The following is a 24,699-nucleotide window of genomic DNA, read 5'->3' as shown; positions in this document are numbered from 1 at the left end:
TTCCTGAGGCCAGGGCTCACGGGGCTGCCGGCCGAGCTGTCTCACCCTGGACATCACATTAGCCGTGCCCTGGACACGATGGCTGTGCTGGCACTGAGGCCAAGGCGTCATGGACAGGTGACCACAGTCCCTGAGCCCGGGGGGGATTGAGAATGACTGGAGGATCTGCAGGTGAGAGCTGGAGCTCACACCGGGGGCCTGTGCCCACTGTCCACAGGGTGCCCAGTAACCTGTTCCAGTGGACTGAAGAGCAAGAAGAGGGCCCGGCACAGTAGCCTAGTGGCTGGAGTCTTTGTCTTGCACGTGCTGGGATCCCATGGGTACTTGTTCGTGTCCTGGAGGCCTCACTTCCCATCCTGCTTGTGGCCTGGGAAAGCAGTCGAGGACGGCCCAAAGCCCGGGGACCTGCACCTGCACGGGAGACCCAGAAGAGACTCCTGGCTTTGGACCAGCTCAGCTCCAGCCATTGCGCTCGCTTTGGGAGTGAATCAACAGATGGAAGATCTTCCTCTCTGTCTCTCCTCCTCTCTGCATATCTGATTTGGCAATAAAAAGAAATCTTTTTTTTTTTTTTTAAAGGAAGGCAAGAAAAGCAGCATAGAGTCAGGCCGTGGGAAGGCCTGCATCCCTGTTGGGCCACACAGCTGCCCTGGCTGTGGTGTGCTGGCCTTGGCTTTAGGGGTCCTCCTCTGTTCTTCCTCCAGCCCCAAGTGTGTTTTCATTCAGAACGTGCGTGAGCCACTTGGCGTCTTGGGGCGGCGAGGCCGGGCCACACGTGGCCTGTCTGGGAGTGCTGCCCGTCTGGCGCCCGGTGAGCGGGGCCGCTGGCTCCCAGCTCACGTCCCGGACAGGCAGGCTTTCAGAGGCGCTGGGAGCTGTCCTTCCTGTTTCTGGTTCAAGGCTGCCAGGAGCTGTGCTTCACGTGCAACGGCAGGACTGGGTCCATTCCAAGGCTCGGATAAAGGGGAACCATGAACTGGCCCCCGCTGGGCTGGTGGAGGCTGGCAGAGTCCTCTGAAAGCTTTCACGTTCCACCAGCCAACCCGGGGGGACCTGCGGGGCAGACGAGCCAGGCGTTGGCTCTGGCAGTGACCTGGGGCTCATTCCCGAAGCAGACTCCCACACTTCGAAGACCAGCGTGTTGTCAGCTCGCCGGCGCGGAGAGAACAAGCCTCGGAGGGCAGGGGCGGCCACGTCGAGGCGCGAGGCCCCAGCCCTGAGCTGCCAGAGGGCAGGCAGAGACTGGCACACTCCACCGCTGAGCACACAGAGGAGCTTTGCGGGATGGCATGCTGGCAAAGTGTGGTGTGGAAAGACCCCCAAGACTCCGGCTCAGGGGCAGAGGGGTCCTGGCTGACACAGCCACTGCTCAGCCATGGTGAAGCCTGCCGGCCAATGTCAAGACGAGGAGCCCGTGGCGGTGGTCCTGGCTCCAGCCCCCATGCCCATGGGCTCTGCAAGGCGCTGGCGGCTGCCCACAGCCTGCTGGGCAGGTCTCGGCAGGGAGCTCCCGCCTGGCCTTCTGAAACCTTGCTGGCACAGCAACTAGCAACCATGGCCGAGCACTTACCGTGACCCACGCTGCTCCAGGGGCCCTGGTTAGGGGCTGTTACTCTCCAGGCCATGTGGCCTGGTGTACCATGCCCGCCACCGGGTGGCAGAGGCAGGGGCTCTGTGCTGGCAGCACTGCATACCAGGCCACCACATGTCGGCTCCCAGGAGGCCTGGCCGGTGTGGCTGGGTCCTGGTGGACAGCTTCCATATTCTCAAAAGACAGGTCTGAGGGGGTGGACAGAGGCGCCAGCAGAATTCAAAAGGGGGGTCCACGGGGTCTGGGGCAGACGCTGGTCCCACCTCTGCCCTGTTTGTTCTCTGTGCACCTTCTTCTGGGCTGCCCTGGCCAGCCTGCACCCACTGGGTGTGGCTGGTAGGACCCAGCAGGACCCTGAGGATGTGCTACTCTGTGTGGACCCCATGGACGCCTGAGCCCCCCTTCCCAGTGTCCCAGGGTGCATGGCAGGTGGAGCCAGGCTGGGACCCATGGGTTCCAGGAAGACAAGATTTGGCAATGGGCCTGGCACAATAGCCTAATTGCTCAAGTCCTTGCCTTGCACGCTCTGGGATCCCATATGGGCGCTGGTTCTAAATCCGGCAGCCCACTTCCTTTCCAGCTCCCTGTTTGTGGCCTGGGAAAGCAGTTGAGGACGGCCCAAAGCCTTAGGTCCCTGCACCTGCACGGGAGACCCAGAAGAAGTTCCTGGCTTCAGATCAGCTCAGCTTCGGCCGCTGAGGCCGACGGAAGATCTTCCTCTCTGTCTCTCCTCCTCTATATATATCTGACTTTCCAATAAAAATAAATAAATCTTAGAAAAGATTAGGGGTACAGCGTGGAGACGTGGTCTGTCTCGGATGTCACGGCTCCCCACAAGAGGCCTCTCCACGGCCGGCAGGGGGCAGTACTGGGCTGCGGGACAGAGCCTTCACCATGCACCTGCTGTGGGCAAGCCCTGGCAGGCCCAGGCCCACGTGGGACTCGCAGTGTGGGAGGCTGGCACTGCGGCAACCCCAAAAGGATGAGGGGCTAAGGCCCCACTCCACTGTGTCCGACGGCGGCTGCCCACAGATGACTCCCGCCCCCTCTGGCCCCGCCGGAGCCTCCCACAGAACGGGCTAGCCAGCTGCCTTCTGGAATCTGTGGCCCACAGCCCCACGTCCCGTCCAGAAGCTCCGATGAGACGTGGCCCTCTGGTCCCCTGCCCCAGCCAGTGCCCGGGCCCCACATCGTGGCGTCCGGCCTCCGCTCTGAGGGAGAGGGGAGCAGTGCCCACCGAGGCCTCACCAGCCCAGGGCTGGCGATCAGGGCCTGGCCCCCACCTGCCCACCACACAGGTGTGAGAGAGGCCCTGGCCAAGCGAAGGCAGCAGGGGGGCGACCGGGGTTCCAGTGGCACCAGGCTCTCCTGGCTGCAGCCGAGGGTGCTTCCAGCACTGTGAGGCACCTGAGACCCCCCCACACACGTGGCGCGCTGTGGAGCGGTGCGTCCCCAGCAGAGGGGACCACAGGAGGAAGGCAGTCAGAGCTCCCACTGAAGCACCACAGTAACAGCCCCACACACTCAGCGCTCTCCTAGGCTCACGCAGCTGGACCTCGCCGGGCCGAGGCAGGCCTGGCTGCCCCCGAGCGGGGACCAGGCGGGCGCCGGACAGCCACACGGACACACAGGACAGGCCAGGCAGACAGGACGGACTGAGGGGGAACACAGCCCTCGGGCAGAACCGGGCAGGGAGATGACACGACCTACAATCGGGACGCCACGGGACGGCCACAAAAGGGGCTTCCTCCCCCCAGGGTGGGGGCGCAGGGGGCTGGAGACAGACACTGGCTCCCCTTACCCTTCTTCTTCCGAACTGAGGCTTGCAAACAGAAAGGGCAGCATGAGCCACGGGCAGAGGGGCCCCCAGCCTCCTCCAGGGCACTGCTCGGCGTGGCTCACGGGCTGGGCTCAAGGCGGCTACAGCGGCAGCACCCCTGGCTCCCCAGCCGGTCTCCTGGCCCTCTGCCCTCTGGTGACTGCTTCCGGCTGTCTGGGGGCCTCAGGCCTTCCGTGCAACCCCAGTGCCCTGCAGAGGAGGAAGTGGGCTCCCCAGCGGCAGCGGGCCCGGTGTGCCCGGCGACCAGCGCCCTGCTGTGTCGTGTGTGTGTGTGTGTGTGTGTGTGTGTGTGTGTGGTAGTTCACACACTCTCCCTGCCCTCGACATGCGGGTTGGGTGGACAGGGGGCTGGACTGGGGATGCAGGGCTGGCAGGGCAGAGCAGAAGGGCCTGGGGACACTACGGGCCGTGGGTGGGTCCTGCAACCCGCGTGCAGGCAGGCTGGCCTCAGCCCTGGCACCACGTGGGGCTCTGTCCTGGTGTTCCCCACCCCTTGCCCAGGGCTGCCTGGTACCCAGCAGGGTGAGGAGGTGACGAAAGGGGCACCCAGGGGTCCCCAGGGAAGGCAGCGCTGGGCTGTGTGTGGTGCTGGTCAGAGCACCACCAGCACCGTCCCTCCAGGGCTGTCCGTGGACCTGGCCTGTGGCCCGATGGTCGGCTTGCTCCGTGGCAGCGGCATCCAGGCTGCTCCCAGCCTGGCAGCTCGGGGCTGTCCTTGGCAGACCTGGGGCTCCCCGGCCAGCACCCCCATCACAGCCACCCACCCCCAGCTGTGAGACACAGGCAGCTGGAGCCTCCCGGTTCTTACAGACCTCTGGTCAAGGTGTGGGTTCTAGGGGTTCACAGGGCTGTGGGCGGAGTCCCCGAGGGTGCAGGGCCCCGAGGCAGAGTCGCTGGGGAGGGGGCTGGAGAGCAGGGGGAGCCGCTGCGGGGCCCCGTGGGGAGGCTTACCTTTGTCCACTAGCGAGAGGCCCAAAAATGCAAAACAAAACAATGTTAGATGCACAGAAAGGACTCGCACCCCGGGGGGGCTCCCACTGGAGGCATCAGACACGGGGGTCTCCCAGCATGCGGGGCAGCCCGGGACTGTGCGTGGGCTGGGGTGGGCGAGACTGGCGACTCTTACCGAGCTCCTCTAGCTCCGAGGTCATGGACTTGGAACGCAGGGTGAGGGCCGTGGTCGGGGCTCGCTTTGGAGGCGGGGGCGCTGCAGAGTGGACGGATGGGGCTCGGGTGAGAGGCCAGCCACGGGCGGCCCCGGGGCCGGGGGGCTTCCCCAAGGGCGCGAGCTGAGAGGAGCCCCTCCCACCCTCCGTGGTCCCACCTTTCTTCCTGGCCGTGTCGTCGGGGTCCAGGCTCCGGCTGACCGTGACCACCTTGAGGACCAGGTGGTTCCCTCCCTGGCGGATCATGTTCACCACCTGCCTGTGGCCGACCTTGACCACGTTCTCATTGTTGACCTGCGGGGACACGGTGCGGGGCGTCCGTGACCGGAAACCAGGGCAGGCCGGCCTCGGGGAACCGGAGGGTCCCAGGACCCTCTTGGGCGCCTGGAGATGGCCCGAGTCACCAGCCATGCGCAACAGGCAGCCATGCGCTGCCCAGTGTCACCGGCACTGACCTGCTGCTCGGCTTTGGGAACACACGGCACCTTCAAGCGGCCCTGCTTCGGGACCCGTGCCTCCGCCTGAGGCCCCAGGAGGCATGAAGCGTGGTGGGCCAGGGCCTCCGGGGGATGGGTGCCTTGCCCTCCGGTCTGTGACCCTGGGGCTGCCTCCCCACGGACTCTCCCCATGCCCAGAGCACGCGGGCCCGTGGAGCCTGCTCCCTGCCCTGCTGACAGTAGGTGCAGACTCACAGCACACGGTTGGGCCCTGACTTTCCGTGTCCAGCCACGCTGCTGGGAGCAACGGGGACCGCCCTGGCCACACTCCGAGGGACGCATCCATCCTTGCCCGTGCCCACCATGGTCTTCTGCTGGTACAGCCCGAGGCTGCTTCCCATGGTGTCTCGTTAGCACCTGGTACCCCTCCCGTGCCCACAGAGGCCGCCATGGGGCCGGACCACTGCCTTCTGTGTGGGACCTTCTACCAGCTTCCAAGCAGGGAAGCAGGCCTTGGTGACCTGTCACAGACACGGGGTGCCACGGGACCCTGGGCAGCACCTCTCTCGGTTCAGTCCCCCTGCAGCCCCGTGGATGGCGAGTTTAGCTTCACTGCCCACTCCTCCCGTGTCTGGAGCTGTGGGCAGGCCGTCTGTCCATCTTCCCGAGCGTGTGTTCTCACGGGGTGGGGCGTGGGGAGGGGTGCCAGGGCACGTATGTGCACAGATGTAGTGGTAGTGAGGGGGAGGGGCTGGGTCTGTGGCAGGACCACAGCATCCGGCTCTGGGGGCAGTCCTGAGCCACGAGTGGGTGAGAATGGAAACCCCTTCAAGGACCGGGGTTCAGGTGCCAGAGCCTTGGGGAGCCGTGGAATGGGAGGAGTCTGATCTCCATTTGACCTGGTGGGGCAGGGCAGGGGGAGGCAGGGGGAGGCAGGGGGAGGCAGGGGGAGGCGGGGAGCAGGAGTGGCAGCAGAGGGCAGCGGGGGCGGGAGACGGGCAGCAGTGCCACGAGATGGGGCTGTGGCCTGAAGGCAGGACAGGAGAGGAAGGACCCACGGGGAGGGCAGGCAGGACTGGGGCGCTGGGCACTGAGTCTGCTCTGAGCAGCCTTGAATGCAGGCGCCACCCCAGGTGGGGCAGCACCGCCCGGACACAGCTGCTGTGTGCCGTGGGCCATTGCCCAGGCCGGGCCAGCCCCGCCCTGCTGGGGACAATCACAGCCAGGCACAGGCAGCACAGTAGGTACCCCTTCCCTGCTGCTCACCTTCGGGGCTGCAGTGGGGCACGCAGGGAGACCGTGTGGCTGGCACAGGCTGCTTAGTGAAGGGGGTCAGGGCTGGGCCTCACACTGCCACTCCAGTCCCTGAAAGTCCAGCTGCCCGCTGAGCCACCCAGCCCTGACACAGCCCCCTAGTGCCTTCACCCCCAGAGCCTCCTGTGCCCACGCGCTCCTGGTCGCAGCCCTTGGCTGGGTGTGTCAGGCTGGAGGGTCCCAGGCCTACCCTGCGGCTGTCTGGGGTGCTCCGGCGTGCGATTTACACGCTGAAGGTGAACCTGGGCCTGGACACACCCCACAGACGAGTCCACGGCCTCAGCCCTGCCCATGCCCTCCACGGCCTCAGCCCCTGGCTCTGCCCTCCATGGACACAGTCCCGCCCATGTCCTTCAGGACCCATGGCCCCAGCCCGTACCCTCCAGGTATAGGGCCCAGCCTGTCCTTCCAGCCACACGGCCTGGCAGATGGAGGCCACTGCAGGTCCACACGTGAGAACTGGAGACAGCTAGGTGGCTGGGCTTCCCTGCAGACCAGGAGGCCCCGAGGAGCCGCGCTGTGGCTGCGGCTGCTTTAACCCCTGCAGTGTGCCTAGCCCGGCTCCCATAGGTCGGGGTCCCCGGACGTTCCTCCCTCTCCCAGCAGCCTTGGGGGAGTCCATCATGTGCCCATCCAGGGGCTCAGCGATGCCCTCGTCCCAGGACACAGACGGTACTTGCTGAGCCTCTCCAGCCCACACAGCGCCCACGCCTGTGGACAGCGCCCCAGGGACCCTTGGACAGGATGTCTGCCTGATCAACGGCAGTCCCATGAGCAGCCTGCCCTGTCGCTGCTAAGCTGGGAGGAGGGCACCGTGCCAGCAGGGTGGCACAGCCCCACACGCCCAGGATGCCCTCCTGGTCCCTACCTGGGCACACCCAGGACTGCCAAGGCACGGGCCCTGCCCACAGGGCTTCGCCATGTACGGCAGGGCTTCCAGCGACCTGGGGACTCTGACTTCTGCAGGGCAGTGCCAGCTGGGAGCTGAGCAGCCTCCCCTGCTGGAGCCTGGGCCCAGTGTCACCTCACCACACCTGTGACTCCGTGGTTCACCACTGGTTTTGGAGTCTGGGAGAGGACCGGACGGCATGGTGCCCCACCCACTCTCCAAATCCATCCAGAACATTCTATGAAATGGATTCTGATGCACCTGGCAGGTTAGTAGGTGAGTGGTCTTGGTTTCCAAGACCCGGTGTGTGTCTTGGGGGTGGTGACCTCTGCCCACTGGTACCTGCAGAGGGCAAGGGACCCACCACTGCCTGACCCTGCCCACGGCGTGAGGCCTCATGTCTGATGGACCTTCCTCAGCTCCGTGTCAGTGCACAGCCACAGCCCCGTGCGGTGGTGGTCTGACCGCCCCCATCCTGCTCCAAACGCCACTTCATGTGGCACCCATGGAGGGCAGAGCCAGGGGCTGCCGGGTCCTAGGTTCTCCTGGGTTGCCAGCTGCTGTCAACAGTGCCAGCAGTGGAGCCTGCCCTGAGTGTGCAGGGACACCCACTCCCACAGAGACGCTGGGCCAGGGTAGGGGCACACAGGGCTGGAGGGGGCCCCACTGCCACCTTCCTCCACTTTGCTGGCAGCAGGGACAGCCGACATGGAGAACTTGGGGTGGTGAGGTTCCTCCCGGCCAGCCTGCAGTTCTGGTGTGTGACCACCAGAGGGTGTGGGTCCGGGGGTAAGGCACAGCAACAGGCCACTCTGCCCACCCTCTGCCACACGGTGGGAAGGGGCCCCTGCCAGGCAGAGGGCCTCGGTGAGAGCAGGGTCAGGTCCATTGCTCTTCCCCATGTCTTCCGTCACCAAGCACCTGCTCCCGCCCCGACTCGGGTCTCAGGCCAGATGCTGTCTGTGGATACACAGCTGTGACGGTCCATCCCTCCGGCAGCGACACCCTGAGTGGCAGGTCCGCCCGATCTCGTCCTGGCAGTGCATGCCCCTTAGAGTGTGCCCAGCAAGGGCCACGGCAGGCTCCGAGGGGCTGTGCGGTGCCTCCCTCACCCTCTATAACCCACTCAAGTTCAGGCCAGCCCACGCCCAGGGTCCTGTCACAACTGTGGACAGTGCCCACATGGCTCCGTCTGTGCCCTGTCCGTCCTGAGCAGGGCACTCTTGTGTTTACTGGCTTAATTTCTGAGGCACGTGACTGCCAAACACGTCCCCCGTGACGCCCATCTCCGTGTAGAACGTCAACAACACAGGGGTCTCTCCCCATGGAGTGTGGGCAGCTGGGGCCTGTGCCACCCCAGCGGTGCCCCTCAGGGCCCTCCACCCTGGGCCAGGGTCCCCGACCCCAGAAATGGGCCTCTTGGTTTAACACTTCCCCCCGCCCCCGCTGCCAGCCTCTCCTTCACCGTTGCAGCCCGCCTCTGTCTGCCTGCCCGGCGGTGGATCGAGCCACTCCCTTGCTGGTGCACTGGCCGGGTACAGAACTTGAGGCTGGAGGTCAGCTATAAAGGCTGCATAAAACCCAAACCGCAGCCCCACATGAATCTGAAGCGCTTTCCTGAAGCCCCTGGAGAGCGCGGGAATGCAGTGGGTTTTGCATACACGTGGGGCACAGACGGGCAGTGGTCACTGCAGCTCTGGCAGAAACTGTGGCCTCGCCAGCTTGTACAGTCCAAGGGGCGGGCCCAGAGAAAAGTTGGGGTGCAAACTGCACCCTGCTATCTGCCCCAGGCTGGAGTTTGAGCCCTGAGCACATAGCACATGGCCATGCCAACCCGTGAGCTGCCACTGCAGGCCACACGATGGCCGGTGGGCCGTATCTAACCAGGCTAACCAGCCCAAGCTGGGGTGCGGACGGGGTGGGGGACACAGGAAGCCTCGTCCGAGGAGAGTCTGGAGCCGCCCCGGGAGCACACGGAGCATTTGGGATATGGTTCTAACACACCTCGCAGAACCATCGGAGGACTCCGAAGCTGCTGCAGCAGCCAAAGGAACCCTCAGCAAAGGAATGAAAAGGAATGGACGGACACATTGGAACGAAGCAACACAACAGCCCAGAGCTACAAACGTCCCGGAGTGGCCTGCGCAGCAGTGCAGGGCGTAGGCCAGGGCGCAGAGCCGAGGGAAGCTGACCTCTCACCCGACTGCGAGACAGGGAGGAGGGGAAGGGAAGCTGGGCTCGGGGACCCGAGGGACAGTCGGGAAGGCCCAGCAGGCAGGAACCCACGCCGTCGGGGCATAGAGCAGAAGGGTCGGGAAGGACAGCTGAAAAACAAGCACCTTGATCCACGAGGCAAGACGCGGGGGTGAGGGGGACAGCATCACTCCCAAGTGACCAACAGGACAAACACGGGGCAACCAGCCCCGGAGCAGGGGCGCCGTGTCCTGGGCGGGAGGGTGCCCTTGAATCCGGGGTCCTGCGGGGGTCCACTCAGGGAGCCCGCATGCCGAGGGTCCTGCCTCTGATAGCCCGCGTCCCGAGAGATGCTGAGGGCAGCTGGCCTTGGACACAAAGCACGCCGGGCAGCCAGGGGACGGCGGACAGAAGCCCTCCTGCCCGCAAAGAAAGACGTATGAAACACACATGACCGTCACGGTGCAGAGGAAAGGCAGCCGAGAGGCGGCCTGCCATGCGGTCCCGACGCGCAGCTGCAGCGCGGGCTGTGCGGGGAGGTGAGGGATACGGGATCCTTCGCTGCCAGGAGGGCACCAAGGGCAGCGCTTACAGCACCCAAGGCAATGAACGAAAACCAGAACTGCCAGAAACCCACAGGGAGGCAGAGGCAGGGAAAACTGAACATGGCCCGCAGGAAACCATGTTGCTGGCCCCAACGGCGGGAAGCACACTGAATGCCAAGGACAGAAGCCGGGGCACGCGCCGGGGCGGCCTTCTGTGGGGTCAGGCACACAGGAGCAGCCAACACGCACATGGCCACACATGCAAGGTCAGGGCTGAGGGTCAGTCAGGGCACACGGGGACTGCCGGGGAGGTAGTTCCTCCCCAGGGGATGACAACGGCCGTTCCCTGCGTGACAAGGTGGCTGCAGCGAGGCTCAGCACCGGCTCCCACCAAATGCCGATGCTTGCGGGACTGTGGCCACTGTGTGGGACAGAGTGCCAGCGTGGGGGGCCCTTCCTGCCCGGGGACGCCATGTGGACAGAGTCCCAGCACTGGGGGGCCCTTCCTGCCCAGGCTCTCCTCATGTGTTGAGTGCTGCTCCACCAGAGGCCCCCTGGGAAGCTGACCTGGACCTGGGCAGTTGTCTGTCCGCTTAAATTCACATGGAAACACAGAAGACCCCACGGGGCCGCAAAATCCTGAGCTCAAAGAGCAAAGTCAGAGCCGGCACCATCTGAGTCCAGCGCCCTTGTGGAGGGACCGACGGCAGGTGGACAGCACGCAGGGCCACTGGCCCTTGATGACGGAGCGAGGGTAACATCCGGGCAGGGCCGGGCTGTCCAACACCAGCCGGACACAGGCCTGAGTCCCAACGAGGCCACAGGCATACACGAACCGCAAACCCACCCACTCCCGGGCGATGTCACCTGGAGGCCATCCTCTGCTGAGTGAGAGGATGGCGGCGTGCTGTGGGGGGCGCTGACCAGACCCCGGAAGGACAGAGACTGGAAACTCACAAACCAATCCTACAGCTCAGCCACAGGGCAACCGAGTTCAAACATGGGCCAAGTTCTGAGACCCCCTGCCCTTGCCAGGAGACAGCACCCAAGCCACGGTGACACCAGTGTCCACCAGCCAGGCTGGATGGGCTCCCCAACACCATCAATGGTGGGTGCCGGTCACGACACGGGGCCACGTCACCACGTGGGGCCACAGGACACCGACCACTGCCCGTGGGAGCGCCAAGGGGCCCATCCAGGTGGGACGACGCCTACACAGCCCACCATGCCCTTGGCTCTGGGCACGTGGGCCCACACAGAGACCCGCTCACGGGGGTCCGTGGCCACTGCGTCCTCACTCCCCCAAGTTGCAGACAGCCACGAGCTGGAGTGTCCACACAAGGAAGCACTGCTCAGGGACACAGACACGGCTGCCAGGGGAGGACTCTCACGTGGGTATGACCAAGTGAATGGGGCCGCATGCTGGGTGGGTGCCACTCCACGGCATTCCGGAGGGGCAGCAGCCGGGATTGGTGGAGGGAAGGATGGGCGGGGCTAGGCGGCCTCTCCACACTGGACGCTGCCCCGTTGGGTGCTAACAGCGGGACGTGACCCACAGACCTGGGATGGCTACCGGACCAGCTTTGTAGCCCTGGGACGTGCACGGCCAACATTAGAGTCCTGTCTCTGTCCTGCTGGACGGCCATCCAGCTCCCTGCGGACAGCCCACAGAGGCCAACATGTCAGGCCCTGGCCTTGTGGGAGACCCGGATAAAGACCCTGGTTTCTGGCTGGTCCAACCCTTGCTGGGCACTGAGCAGCGGGTGGGAGATCTCTCTGTCCTTCCCTGTAATTCTTTCAAAACAAATAAATCTTGAGAGGAAGTGAGGAGACACGAGTGTACTAGGGCACATACGTGCAGTGTACATGCGTGTATTTGCATGTACGAGGCGTGTGCACAAACGTTAGTGTGTAAGAGTGGACACACACCAGGTGGCTCAGTGCTTATGTCTGTGCCGTGCCCTCTGCAGGCCCAGACAGAAACCTGGAGGGACCGGTCAGCACCACCAGGTGGCACCTGTTGCCCTGCACACCACGCAGGCCCTGGGGTGTCTGCACTGGGCGCTCCCTGCTGTGCCCACAACGCCCTGCCTGGGGAGCTGGCAGATGGCCTTGCAGCAGGTGGCAGGGGCGCGAGGGTCTGCCTGTGTCCCATCCCAGACCCTGAGCTGTGGGGCCTGAGGCAGGCAGGCCCGACATGCTGGCCGTGGCTCCCGAGGAACGCACGTGCCACACTCAAAGGGCGGGCATGTGGTGGCAGCGTGAGGCTGAAGCTCCCCGGAAACACTGGGCACCACGGTCCACAGCAGTTCCCCTACCTGTGACCAAGCGCTGGCTGGCCCGTGTGGAAAGGCCTGTGGTGCATGGAAGATGAGCGAGGGCCATGGCCACGTGTGTCCTGCAGGGACCTGCTGACCGGCAGGAGCCAGGCCCCAAGGCCACATCATGCCACGTGTGTCCTGCAGGGACATGCTGACCGGCAGGAGCCAGGCCCCAAGGCCACATCATGCCACGTGTGTCCTGCAGGGACATGCTGACCGGCAGGAGCCAGGCCCCAAGGCCACATCACGCCACGTGTGTCCTGCAGGGACATGCTGACCGGCAGGAGCCAGGCCCCAAGGCCACATCACGCCATGTGTGTCCTGCAGGGACCTGCTGAACGGCAGGAGCCAGGCCCCAAGGCCACATCACACCACGTGTGTCCTGCAGGGACCTGCTGACCGGCAGGAGCCAGGCCCCAAGGCCACATCACGCCACGTGTGTCCTGCAGGGACATGCTGACCGGCAGGAGCCAGGCCCCAAGGCCACATCACGCCACGTGTGTCCTGCAGGGACATGCTGACCGGCAGGAGCCAGGCCCCAAGGCCACATCACGCCACGTGTGTCCTGCAGGGACATGCTGACCGGCAGGAGCCAGGCCCCAAGGCCACATCATGCCACGTGTGTCCTGCAGGGACATGCTGACCGGCAGGAGCCAGGCCCCAAGGCCACATCATGCCACGTGTGTCCTGCAGGGACATGCTGACCGGCAGGAGCCAGGCCCCAAGGCCACATGCATAGGACATCTCGCCCAGGTTCATTGAGGATCCTCACCTCACGGAGAAACACCCTGCCCTGAGAGGCACCCCCTCACGCCTTGCCCCTGGGTCCCAGCCCTGGACAGTACATGTGCACGAAGTTAGCCCAGCAACTCTCTGCTGACTCCTCTTGGGCGTGGGCCTGTGCCCACCCACATGGTGTCAGGCCTGTCCCTTGCTCTGGGCATGGGCCTGTGTCCACCCACAAGGTGCCATGCCTGCCCCCTTCTCTGGGTGTGGGCCTGTGCCCACCCACATGGTGCCAGGCCTGTCCCTAGCTCTGGGTGTGGGCCTGTGTCCACCCACAAGGTGCCATGCCTGCCCCCTTCTCTGGGTGTGGGCCTGTGCCCACCCACATGGTGCCAGGCCTGTCCCTAGCTCTGGGTGTGGGCCTGTGTCCACCCACAAGGTGCCATGCCTGTCCCTTGCTCTGGGTGTGGGCCTGTGCCCACCCACAAGGTGCCATGCCTGCCCCCTTCTCTGGGTGTGGGCCTGTGCCCACCCACATGGTGTCAGGCCTGTCCCTTGCTCTGGGCATGGGCCTGTGCCCACCCACAAGGTGCCATGCCTGCCCCCTTCTCTGGGTGTGGGCCTGTGCCCACCCACATGGTGTCAGGCCTGTCCCTTGCTCTGGGCATGGGCCTGTGCCCACCCACAAGGTGCCATGCCTGCCCCCTTCTCTGGGTGTGGGCCTGCGCCCACCCACATGGTGTCAGGCCTGTCCCTTGCTCTGGGCATGGGCCTGTGTCTACCCACATGGTGTCAGGCCTGTCCCTTGCTCTGCTTGTGGGCCTGTGCCCACCCACATGATGCCAGGCCTGCCCCTTCTCTGGGCGTGGGCCTGTGCCCACCCACATGGTACCAGGCCTACCCCCTTCTCTGGGTGTGGGCCTGTGTCTACCCACATGGTGCCAGGCCTGTTCCTAGCTCTGGGCGTGGGCCTGTGTCCACCCACATGGTGCCAGGCCTGTCCCTTGCTCTGGGTGTGGGCCTGTGCCCACCCACATGGTGCCAGGCCTGTCCCTTGCTCTGGGTGTGGGCCTGTGTCCACCCACAAGGTGCCATGCCTGCCCCCTTCTCTGGGTGTGGGCCTGTGCCCACCCACATGGTGCCAGGCCTGTCCCTAGCTCTGGGTGTGGGCCTGTGTCCACCCACAAGGTGCCATGCCTGTCCCTTGCTCTGGGTGTGGGCCTGTGCCCACCCACATGGTGCCAGGCCCTGAGACGTCACCATTCCTTGCACCCTGGATCCTCTCGCTGCAGGCCCTCCGCCTCCCGGACTGTGCCTGCCCCCGCAAAGGAGGAAGGGCGCAGCACCTGGAAGGCCCCCCTCACTGGGCCCGTGTGCGGCCCTGGAGGCTGTCCTGACCCCATCACTGTCCACAGACGGAGCCTCAGTGGAGGACCCAGGCTGGGCCTACACCCCAACATCAGGCTCCGGTAGGCGTTTGCTGGGCTGGGTGGGCTCCCGACTACGGACTGCAGACTCCAGGAGAGGAGGATGTGGGAGGGGAGGGGGGCCCCATTGCACGTGAGCATCTGGACCCCAACTTCACCGAAGGTGAGCTGCAGGCCAGGCAGTTCCTTCAGGTCGGATGAGGGCTGGGGCTGCCAGGTTTCAGAGTGAAGCCACGGAGGGGCAAAGAGGGGGCACTGGGGCCCTGCCCAGAGCGCAAGGACAGCTGGATGGGGGCCTCTGGTGGGGACATGCCTCCCCCTCTCCCAGCTGAGCAGGGCGGGCTGACCTGGATGGAGGGTAGCCCTCTGGGCAGGCTGGGCAGACGTGCAGGACACGCAGGGTTCCCATACTCCCTCCACATCCATCTGCTCATCGAGTACACACCCTCATCGGATCACCTCTCCATCCAGCCAGTTGTGTGTCCACCCACCCACCCACCCACCCCTCATCCATCTGCCCATCTTTGGGCAGTCACTAGTGGTCCACTGTCTGAGGTCAAACACTGTGCAAGGTGCTGGGGGACATGTAGCCCATGGCCCTGCCTCTGGGGACGCAGGGCTGCAGGAGGACGGCCAGTCATGGGGGGCTGTGTCCACTGCAGGGCTGTCGGGGGACAGCCTCCAGGGCACAGCCCAAGGGGAGGGGAGAGGGCACAGGTACCCGGGGAACCTCACTGCTGGGAGGACTCCCCATTTCCCAGGACTGCCCCGAGGGTCCTGCTGCTAGGTCCACTCCAGAGCCTCCAGCGGGTACCCAGCTGCTCACGGCCACGGGTGCCGCCCTTTTCGTGGGATCATTTCTCACTCAAAGCCAGCAGGGCTGTGAGAGGATGAGCTGCCACTCTTCATGCAGGCTTTCCATGGCAGTTCCCCGTGGCAGCCTGGGACCTCTGAATGCCCTCACGCAGGGGCCCTGGCTAGCCCCTGAAGGCAGTGGCCCTGCAGGCACTGCGGGTGGGTGTGTGGGAGGGGGTCAGGGCAGGTGCTGCTGGTGTCAGGTGAGGTGGGTGACAGGTCCCTGCTGAGTGACTTCCAAGGGCCACAGGTGGCTTCCCTGAGAGCCTCTGGCTGCTCACTGGCCCCAGAGGGTGGGACGAAGGCTCCAGGGTTTACCTCAGTGTCAGGAACCGGCCTGCAGGTGCCTGCTGCCATCAGACCCGTAGCCATGTGGCCACACACCTGCAGGTCAGGTGCTGAGCCGTGACCGTGACGGCTGCGGGCATTGTCGGGGTAGGGGACAGGGGGTCACAGGAAAAGGCCAGAGTCTGTAACTGCCCCTGCCCGTGACAGCCCCTGCGTGGACACAGCCAACAGCCCCACCTCCTCTCCGGGTGCCGACCTCTCACACGCCTGCGCCCCCGCACATGCCCTCAGCTCCACGAGCCTCTGGCAGAGCCTAGACCCAGTGCCACGGTCAGATGTATTGGGCTTGTGTGAGGCAGCCAGGCCTGGGGACGACGGGTCTGGGCCCCAGTACCCCACCTGGCCTCATGGCCCTCACCCATAAATGCAGCTGTCCCACACCTTCCCTCGAGGGGACCCCCAAGTGCAACCCCTGCCTGGGATATCGGCCGGCTGCTCTCTGCGACTGTGGCTGCTCCTCAGCCCGGGTGGGCCCATGTCACACCCCACGCCAGGCTGCAAGGCATGCAGGGACACCTCCTGCTAACTGACATCCTTACACATGGCTCCCCACCCCAGGGCTGGGCACAGGCCGGCCACCGTGGCAGTGACCGGGCCTTCCTGCTGACAGGGCTGTGGCCTGGAGCCGCCACCTGCCTGCGATTGCATGGGTGAGACCCCAGCCTGCCCCCACTCCAGGTGACGCACACCCCTGCCCACTGCCTGCAAAGCTGAGGTCAGCCACCTGCCAGGGCAGTGCTGTGCCAGGCTGCTGGTGCGGGCTGCAGCCTCTGCTTGGGACAGAGCCTCCACGGCTTCTCTGATGGGCATCAACTGTGTTGTTCCTGCAGCAGAGGCCCCAGCGAAGGGACAGCCCGAGGCCCCGGTGGGGGTGGGGCGCTCACGCAAGTCACCACAGAACCAGCTGTTGGGGTGGAGGGTCCCTGGGCTTGTTCATGTCTTGGCACAGGAATTCCCAAGGTCCCTTGCCTGTGGCACCACTTGCTGGTGGACCCTGCCCTGTTACAGTGACGGCTCCTGTCCACTTGTCTTTCTTGCCAGTCACCACCCTGGCCGGCCCAGCGGGAGCAGGTGCCTCTGAGGGTTACACGGCCCCAACCCACTGGAAGGAGGGGCAGACGGACCTGGGCGATGGAAATCACGTCTCAGGAGCCGGCTGGACTCGCGACTGAACCCTGGTGGGGGTGCCCGCTGCTCCCAACAGCCTAGGCTCCCAGCACAGTCGCCCACGCCCGGTGAAGCCTCTGCCAAGGTCCACGGTGCCCAAGTGCCAGCGCAGAGATGCGCATGGCACCGGGTCCCCGGATGATCACTCTGAGAACTGGTTGTGTGGCATCTTGTTCCCACGTACCAAGAATGCCCAAGAATGCATACACATCCCGGATCCATCCCCACCATGACCCCCTAATCAGACAGCTGGGGTGAGATCTGCCGGTCTCCTTGCTGGGGACAGCAGTTGGGCACTGCCAGTGTCCTGGCAGCCACTGCAGTGGGCATGTGCCCACTTGCTCTGCTTCTCCCTGCCCCATGCACGGCTCTGGGCTTCCTTTTGCAACTACAGTCTTCTGATGTAAGCCTTAAACGGACATGCACAGGTGGCTGTCCAAGCAGCTGACTCCTCCCGGGCCACAGCCACCCAGACAGGGAGGCCTGTGTGTCCAGAGCCACCCAGAGCTGCCCAGCCTGTGTCCTGTCACCCAGGGCTGGCCCCAGGTACACGACACCACCCCTCCCGGCGTCCCAGAGGACGGTCCCTTCTCGACCTGCAGGGCAGGTGTGGAGCTGGCCAGCGGAGACAGCTCTGTAACCTTGCTATTGGCACTGTGGCTTGTGCTGGATTGAAAAACACGCCCAGAAGGTCTGTCTGCATGTTGACCCTGAAGCCTCTGACAACGTCCTTGTTTGAAAATGTGGTCCCTGCCCATCTGGTCAAGTCAGGACATGGCCACCCTGGAACACGGTGGGGCCCCTGGCCAGTGGGACAATGATTATTAAGAGGGAAGCTACCCATGTGGACAGCGGCCACGGGGGGAGGTTGTTGCAGACGCAGGAGGAAGAAAGCTCTGCCCTGCTCTTTGGAACAGTGGCCCCCAAGCTGGCAGAGGCCAGCTGGACCACGGGACATGCCTCCACCCGGACCACAGGATGTGCCACCACCTGGATCATGAGACACGTCTCCACACAGACCACAGGACGTATTCCCACCTGGACCACGGGATTTGCTTCCACTCAGATCATGAGATGTGACCCTGCCTGCGCTGTGGGATATGCCACAACCTGCGCCACGGGATGTATTCCTACCTGGACCACGGGACGTGCCACCACTTGGACCATGAGACATGGCTTCAGCTGTCTCAGGACATGGGACAGGGGTACCCTGCGCCCCACTGCAGCCCCGTGCCCCAGTGCAGCCCCGTGCCCCAGTGCAGCCCCGTGCCCCAGTGCAGCCCCGTGCCCCAGTACAGCCCCGTGCCCCACTGCAGCCTCGTGCCCCAGTGCAGCCCCATGCCCCACTGCACAGGCTGTAAGCCCTAAAGGGGCTAGGGGCTTTGTCTCATTGCTGGGACAAAGAGGGACTTCACAGCACAGCTGATTCGGGGGTCTCCCCTGACAGCTGTGCCACAGCACCCCCCCGCATGGCCTCTGAAATGACAATTATAAAAGCAGTGGCGATCGCCCAGCAAGGCCCCGGTGTCAGCCCCAGGAGCAGAGGAGCCCCGGCTGTGACAATGACCACTCCCGCAGAGCCTACGTGCTCACACTGGCCTCCGATCACCTGCCCTACCCGGGACGCGGGTGGACCCCGTCTCCCCTCAGCCTGGGCCGCTCTCCCTCTCTGGGGACCCCGCTGACGCGTCTCCGGGAGCTCACAGATGCGATTCTCAGCTTCCCCCATGCTCATCGGGGACTCGGGATCCTTGTGGAGGCGTGGGGTCAGTGCTAGGGAAAGCAGCGTATGTGCCAGGGCCCAAAGACCCCTGCCTGGCAGCCTTGGACCCTCTTGTGGTGGCACGAGGCAGGGGTGGCCTGCTTTGGGCAGGATCTCAAGCCCTTCGGAGCCACAAGAACCCCGGGCAGAGTAGGTGAAAGGAGGTGGGGATGTCTCCGGGGGACGCCCTGCCCAGAGCCCAGGGAGCACCTGGGACCCTGATGAGAAGGGCCAGGAATCCAGGGGGCACTCCAGGACTGACCCCATTCCTGTATCCCAGCCCTCACCCAGAAACCTCCCTGAACCCCACACACTCTGCTGTCTACACAGGACCTCGGGCAAACTCCTGCAGAGCTCGTCTGGACCCAGATTTTTTTTTTTTTTTACCGGCATGTCGCATGCCCACAGCTGGGGCTTCAAGGCCAGGGTGGTTAGCTCTAGGTCTCTGAGGCTCCAGGGGCCCGTTCTGGTGCTGGGCATGGGTTCTGATGCCCCGGCCTGCTTTTTTCCCATCCCGAGGTGCACGCCCTGCCCACTGTCTCTCCACTGATCTGGCCCAGACCCGGTTCTCAGAACCCTAGCTGACACAGCCACAACACTGCGCCTGACTCTCACCCACACACGGGGGGCTGTGCCGTCATGCCCCCCCCCCCGAGGGACTCGCCCAGTGTACGTCCAGCCACCACTCCGCCCGTTTCGGCGTCCACGTGCAGCCGGCCACCACTCCACCCTGTTCTGGCATCCACGTGCAGCCGGCCACCACTCCACCCATTCCGGCATCCATGCCTGCTCTTGCCTTAGCTGGATCTGGACTTCAGACACCCTGGCCTGTGCTGAAGTGAAGTAAAGATGGGGCTTTAATTTAAGGGTGCTGTGATGTCCCCGGGGTACATGTGACAGTAACCATAGTATCACAGTGCCAATAATGGCCCCACCCCGCTCAGTGGGCCAGAGGGAGTCCGCCCCGCTCGTCCACCGTGATGAGTCAGCTCCATTTGTGCACCTGTCAGGGAATGGATCTAAGGCCCCAAGGCCGTGGGCTCTGAGTTCTAAAGGGCAGGAGCAGGGGGCAGTGCCAGGGAGCGTCTGCAGGGCCTCCTGGGCTCCGCACGGGGCACAACAGATAACTCAAGTAGCCGCGGAGAGCCCATCTATGTGCGGTCAGCCCTGAGTTCAGGGTGATTACCCGGAGGGCTGCACGAAAGAGGCGGCCTTGACCGTGGGAACAGGCTGACCTGCCCTGGAAGGCGGGAGCAGGACTGGGTACCCCAGGGGTCCTCAGGCCAGGGCAAGCCTCAGCAGGTGCCTGGCTGGCCCCAGCGCCATGGAACAAGCAGCCGGATCTGCCCTTGACCCCTGCTGGAGTGCGCCCCCAGCCCAGGGAGATCGATACTAATTTGCTCCTGTGCATTCCTCAGCGCGGTATGTGCTTTATCGAGTGGTTCCAATCTCAGACTCTAGCTGAAAAATTAATCCAGAGCCAAGCAGGTCTAAGACACTTCACTCCCACAGCCCTGACCGCCGGCGGTCCCCGGGAAGGTGACTGGTCACTTCCCGGCCAGGGCGGCGCTGTTGGAGGCGGCCCTTGGCACCTGCCGTGGGGGCAAAGGGGGCAGTGTGAGGGGCCGGCGCTGGTGGGCACAGGGGAGGAGAAACACCACGGCCCCACTGGCCATTCACTCAGGCTCCACTCAGGCTGCTTCTGGAACATTCCACTCCCTCCTGAGACTCCGGCTCCTGCGGGTCCTCGCGGGAGTCCTTTCTGTGATGCCTGGCAGGCCAGCAGCAAGCTCTGCACCTGTGTGCAGCTTTGCAGGACAGTCTGCAGTGACCTGTCTGCTGTCGGTCCCTCAGACCCGTGCCTGCAGCCGGGACTAAGGAGCACCTGGCCACGTTTTACCTGTTATGTTCTTATCCGGGAATTCCTGGACATGCAAGGAGACTGGGCTGCCACACTGCCCCTCCTGTCAACCTCCCGCTGGAGCCGGCTCCTCTGCTTGAGTGACAGCAAACCCTGATGAGTCCCTCTCACCAGACGCGCACTGCTATGGGGGCGCTCTGCTCCCCGTGGGATGCGAACTGCTATGGGGCCGCTCAGGGTCCCAGTGGGACGCGCACTGCTATGGGGGCGCTCTGCTCCCCGTCGGACGCGCACTGCTATGGGGCCGCTCTGCTCCCCGTGGGGACGCGCACTGCTATGGGGGCGCTCGGGCTCCCACAGACAGAAGGATAAGAGGTGCTGAGACGTGGCCCGCAGGTGCCAGGCAGGCAGGGAGGTGTGTGAGCTGTGGCGCTCCCGGGAGCTGAGCACTGCGGCCAGGGCGGCAGCCTCTGCAGGCACAGGGTCAGGGAAGGACAAAAAGTGTCTCCAGGGAACTGGGCTTGCCCGCTTGGCTCTCAGCAGGTGGGTAAAGGAAGACCCAGCGACAACCTGAGGCTTAGGGGTGAGGGCAGCCACAGGCCGGCGGACAGGACTCGGCTTCACGGAAGTGACCAGCACGAAGTAGCAGCTCCAGAGCCTGGAGGCTGGGCTGTGATGGGCGGGCCCAGCAGCACCCGGATCGCCCACGGATCCCTGGAGACCCCCACCATGGGTCTGCAGGTGGGCTGAGGCATAGGGCTGGAAGGGGTGAGGTGCCCATCATGGAGGTACGTGCCTGCGAATCCTCCGCCCAGAGCCAACTGCCAGTCCCCACGCCAGGGCCTGTGTCCATGGCACTGTGCCTGTCACGGGCCCCGGGTCTGTTGTCACCCTAGGTCACACATGACCAAAGTCCGCAAGCTCTCCAGAGCACTGCCAAGAAATGACAGTGACGGGACCACACCTGACGAGACCTGGGGCAGCCGACCTCACCAGCTGCCCCTCGGGGTCCCCAGACCTCACCGGCTGCCCCTCGGGGTCCTGGGACACCTGGACAATGCCTGGTAATGGGTCTGGGTTTCTGAGCCGGACTCCATGGCGGGCTCTGGGCACCGTGCAGCAACAGAAGTGTGGGCAGCCTGGCTGTGGGGTTGCCCAGTCTAACTCGAAATGCCACAGTCTCACCGTGAACATCGCGAGAGGGCAGAACTAGAGTCCCAAATCTTGAATATCACAGCCCCCAAAAATTAAAATCTCAAAGTTTACAACCTGGAAGCTGAAATGTCTCAACTGTAATTCCTTTAAAAAAAAAGGAAGGAAGGAAGGAAGGAAGGAAGGAAGGAAGGAAGAGAAAGAAAGAAAGAAAGAAAGAAAGAAAGAAAGAAAGAAAGAAAGAAAGAAAGAAAGAAAGGAAGAAAGAAAGAAAAAGAAGAGAAAAAAAGAAAAGAGACAATATGGGGCTGGTGCAGTGGCACGGTAGCTTAATCGACCACCTACAGTGCCGGCATTTTAAAAAAAAAATGATGTATTTATTTATATTGGAAAGACAGATTTACAGAGAGAAGAGACCGAGAGAAAGATCTGCCCTCTGGTTCACTCCCCAAGCAACCGCAATGGCCAGAGCTGAGCTGATCTGAAGCCAGGAGCCAGGAGCTCTTCTGGGTCTCCCACGTGGGCACACGGAGCCAAAGCTTTGGGCCGTCCTCCACTGCTTTCCCAGGCCACAGGCAGGGAGCTGGACGGGAAGTGGGAGACCCGGAAGAAGCTCCTGGCTTTGGACTTGTCCGGCTCTGGCCACTGTGGCCACTTGGGGAGTGAACCAGCACGTGGGAGATCTCTGTAATTCTGACTTTCAAGTAAAAGTAAAATATATCTTAAAAAAAAAAAAGAAAGAGATGACGTGGCTTGTGGCAGGGGGTCGGGGTGCGGGGCTGTGAAGGACGCGGAGCCTTGGGGCGGGGACAGTGTGTGCTGAGAGCTGTCCTTTGTGTGCGGGTTCCTGCCGCTGGACGCGTCCCTGGAGTGCTCCGTGAATGCGAACCAGCCGAGGGCGTGGGCCAAGCCCCGACTGCCTGGGCGCTCAGCAGCTGTGGGCAGCGTGGGCAGCCCCTCGCTCAGCTGTGCCCCCAAGAGCTGCGGCCAGTGGAGGGGGAACCCGTCCTGTGGTGGCCTTGCCCTGGAAGGAAGCCTGGGGCCACGCGTCGCCGTCCAGCCAGGCCCCCCCTGCCGGCCGTGTCCCTTCCTCTGTGCACTTCTGCATGTGACCGACTTTCATCTCTGCAGTTTCTTCCCATTATTTAACACTGCTAGCCTTAATTGGTCTAATAGAACTTTCTAAGCCACGTCTTTAATCGTCGCCTCATCTCCGGTTCTGGATGTGTAATTCCTGTGAACTTGCATTGTTTTTAACTTGTTTTGCACCTTTTCAAAAATTTCAGTCTGCCAAACTTGGTGTGGACACGCTGCAGCACAACACTCGCTCTGTGTGTGAGCACTGGCGTGCACATGCGTGCACGGGATGCACTGTCCCTGCCGCTGCCTTAGCTCTCGCCTCTGGGCTTTTGTCGGACCTCACAGGAGGAAGTGGGTGTTTCCGACAGCTGGCACACAGCCACCAACCACAGTGACGGACACCTGTTCCCAATGGACGCGCCTGTGTGGCCAGGAGTGCCACGCCTGCTGGTGTTGGCCAATGTCTTGTGCGAAGAGGCCTGTGGCATGTTTCGCTGTATTGCTAGGTGTCTCTCACACACCCCCTTACGTGATGTGTACACGTGGCTTTTCCAGCGCGTAAGCTACTTTCTCCAGGATTACGTCAGCTGGTGGGCGGAGCGGCCAGATCACATCTGCTGGTTACCGATGCGTCTCTGCCGGGTGCGGTGCCCCACACAGTGACCACGCTGCATTGCAGATCATGGGCTGCAGGTCACGCCTCAGCAGGTGCAGGGAACGACCAGGGGGAGACTCAAGGTTCCCCAGCTTGTGAAGAAACAGCACGCGGCATCCTGGAGCACGGGACAGTGAGCTGCAGACCTGGCAGGCCACCCCGCCCCATTGACGGGCCCCTGAGGGTGGCTCTGGGTACAGCCACGTTCTTCTTGAGGTGAGCTTCCCCTTTCCTTCGGTTCAGACGCTCTGCAAAACCCGTGTGCTTTTTGCTGTGAGCCGGGCTTCTCCACCCTCGTGTTGTCCCCTCGGCAAGCAAGTGGGGACTCTCCAGACACCCTGGGTCACGCTGGGGTTGGAGGACACTCGTCCTGAGGTGGACAGTCCTGCATTGTGGAGGCTTCCTTACGGACCAGACACAGCCTGTCTTGATAGAAAAAAGATGCCACTGTGGGTTCTGTGGCTTGCAGCTATGAGACGGTGCAGTGGGTCCCGTGGCCCACAGCCACGAGACGGTGCAGTGGGTCCCGTGGCCCACAGCCACGAGACGGTGCAGTGGGTGCCGTGGCCCACAGCCACGAGACGGTGCTGTGGGTCCCGTGGCCCGCAGCCACGAGACGGTGCTGTGGGTCCCGTGGCCCGCAGCTGCATCAGGCTGGTTGTTCTTCCTGTTCGTGTGGCTTTTCTACCCACTTGCTCCTTTGTCGTGCCTCAGGTACACAAATGTTTAGCTTCTTTGAAATGTCTTTGGCTCTGTTTGTTCCGATGGCCACTTTGATATCAATCAAGGCATTCTGACTGTTCCCAGTGGCTCCGATTTTTTTTGACTAACTTCATGTCTTGTATCCTCTTTGTGTTTCTGTCTTTGTAACTGAAGTGCAACCCCAGGTAGGCCAGGACCATGCACCGTGACCCCGGGCCAACTCTGCCCTCCTTCTGTTGGGTCTTGATTTAACCCTTGTCCTCCTGTTGTTTTTCCTCTTTTTAGACTTTTTAAAAACGGAGTTATGTGGGGCTGGCACCGTGGCACAGAAGTACTACTAAGTGGTCCCATTTTTTAAAAGTTTATTGTCTATTTTCATTCAAAAGGCAGAGAGAGTGAGTGAGTGAGTCAGCTCTCCTGTGCACTGGTTCACTCCCCACCTGACTGCCAGACTGGGCCAGACGGAAGCCGGGAACCCTGTACCTCACCTCGGTATCTCAGGCAAGCGGCAGGGTCTTGAGCTGCTCTGCTGGGTGGGCGGCAGCTGGAAGCTGGATCGGAAGTGAGAGCCTGCCCTCTTGTGTGGACTGTCCGAGTGACACCCACCCTCCTACTGAAGCTTTTCAACATACAAGCCATTTGCAGTGACCTGACTGTCCCTGTGCCGG

At 63.4% G+C, this 24,699-nt stretch overlaps 1 protein-coding gene across 2 annotated transcripts in view; it reads right to left on the bottom strand.

Moving 5' to 3' along the window:
• The window catches only part of SHANK2 (SH3 and multiple ankyrin repeat domains 2), a 269,178-nt gene that overhangs the window by 16,463 nt on the left and 228,016 nt on the right, over positions 1-24,699 (bottom strand). For both annotated transcript variants that reach the window (XM_040970662.1, XM_040970663.1), the window contains 4 exons: positions 4,756-4,891; positions 4,558-4,638; positions 4,383-4,391; positions 3,393-3,413 (listed from right to left, as the gene is read on the bottom strand). In XM_040970662.1, the coding sequence (XP_040826596.1) occupies positions 3,393-3,413; positions 4,383-4,391; positions 4,558-4,638; positions 4,756-4,891 (247 nt within the window). The remainder of the gene's footprint in view (positions 1-3,392; positions 3,414-4,382; positions 4,392-4,557; positions 4,639-4,755; positions 4,892-24,699) is intronic.

Source organism: Ochotona curzoniae, unplaced genomic scaffold, assembly GCF_017591425.1.
Source record: "Ochotona curzoniae isolate NIBS_2020 unplaced genomic scaffold, NIBS_Ocur_1.0 scaffold_4937, whole genome shotgun sequence".
NCBI classification, from domain to species: Eukaryota; Metazoa; Chordata; class Mammalia; order Lagomorpha; family Ochotonidae; genus Ochotona; species Ochotona curzoniae.
Note: the sequence above shows the minus strand (reverse complement) of the source record. Positions and strands in the feature narration are given on the sequence as shown.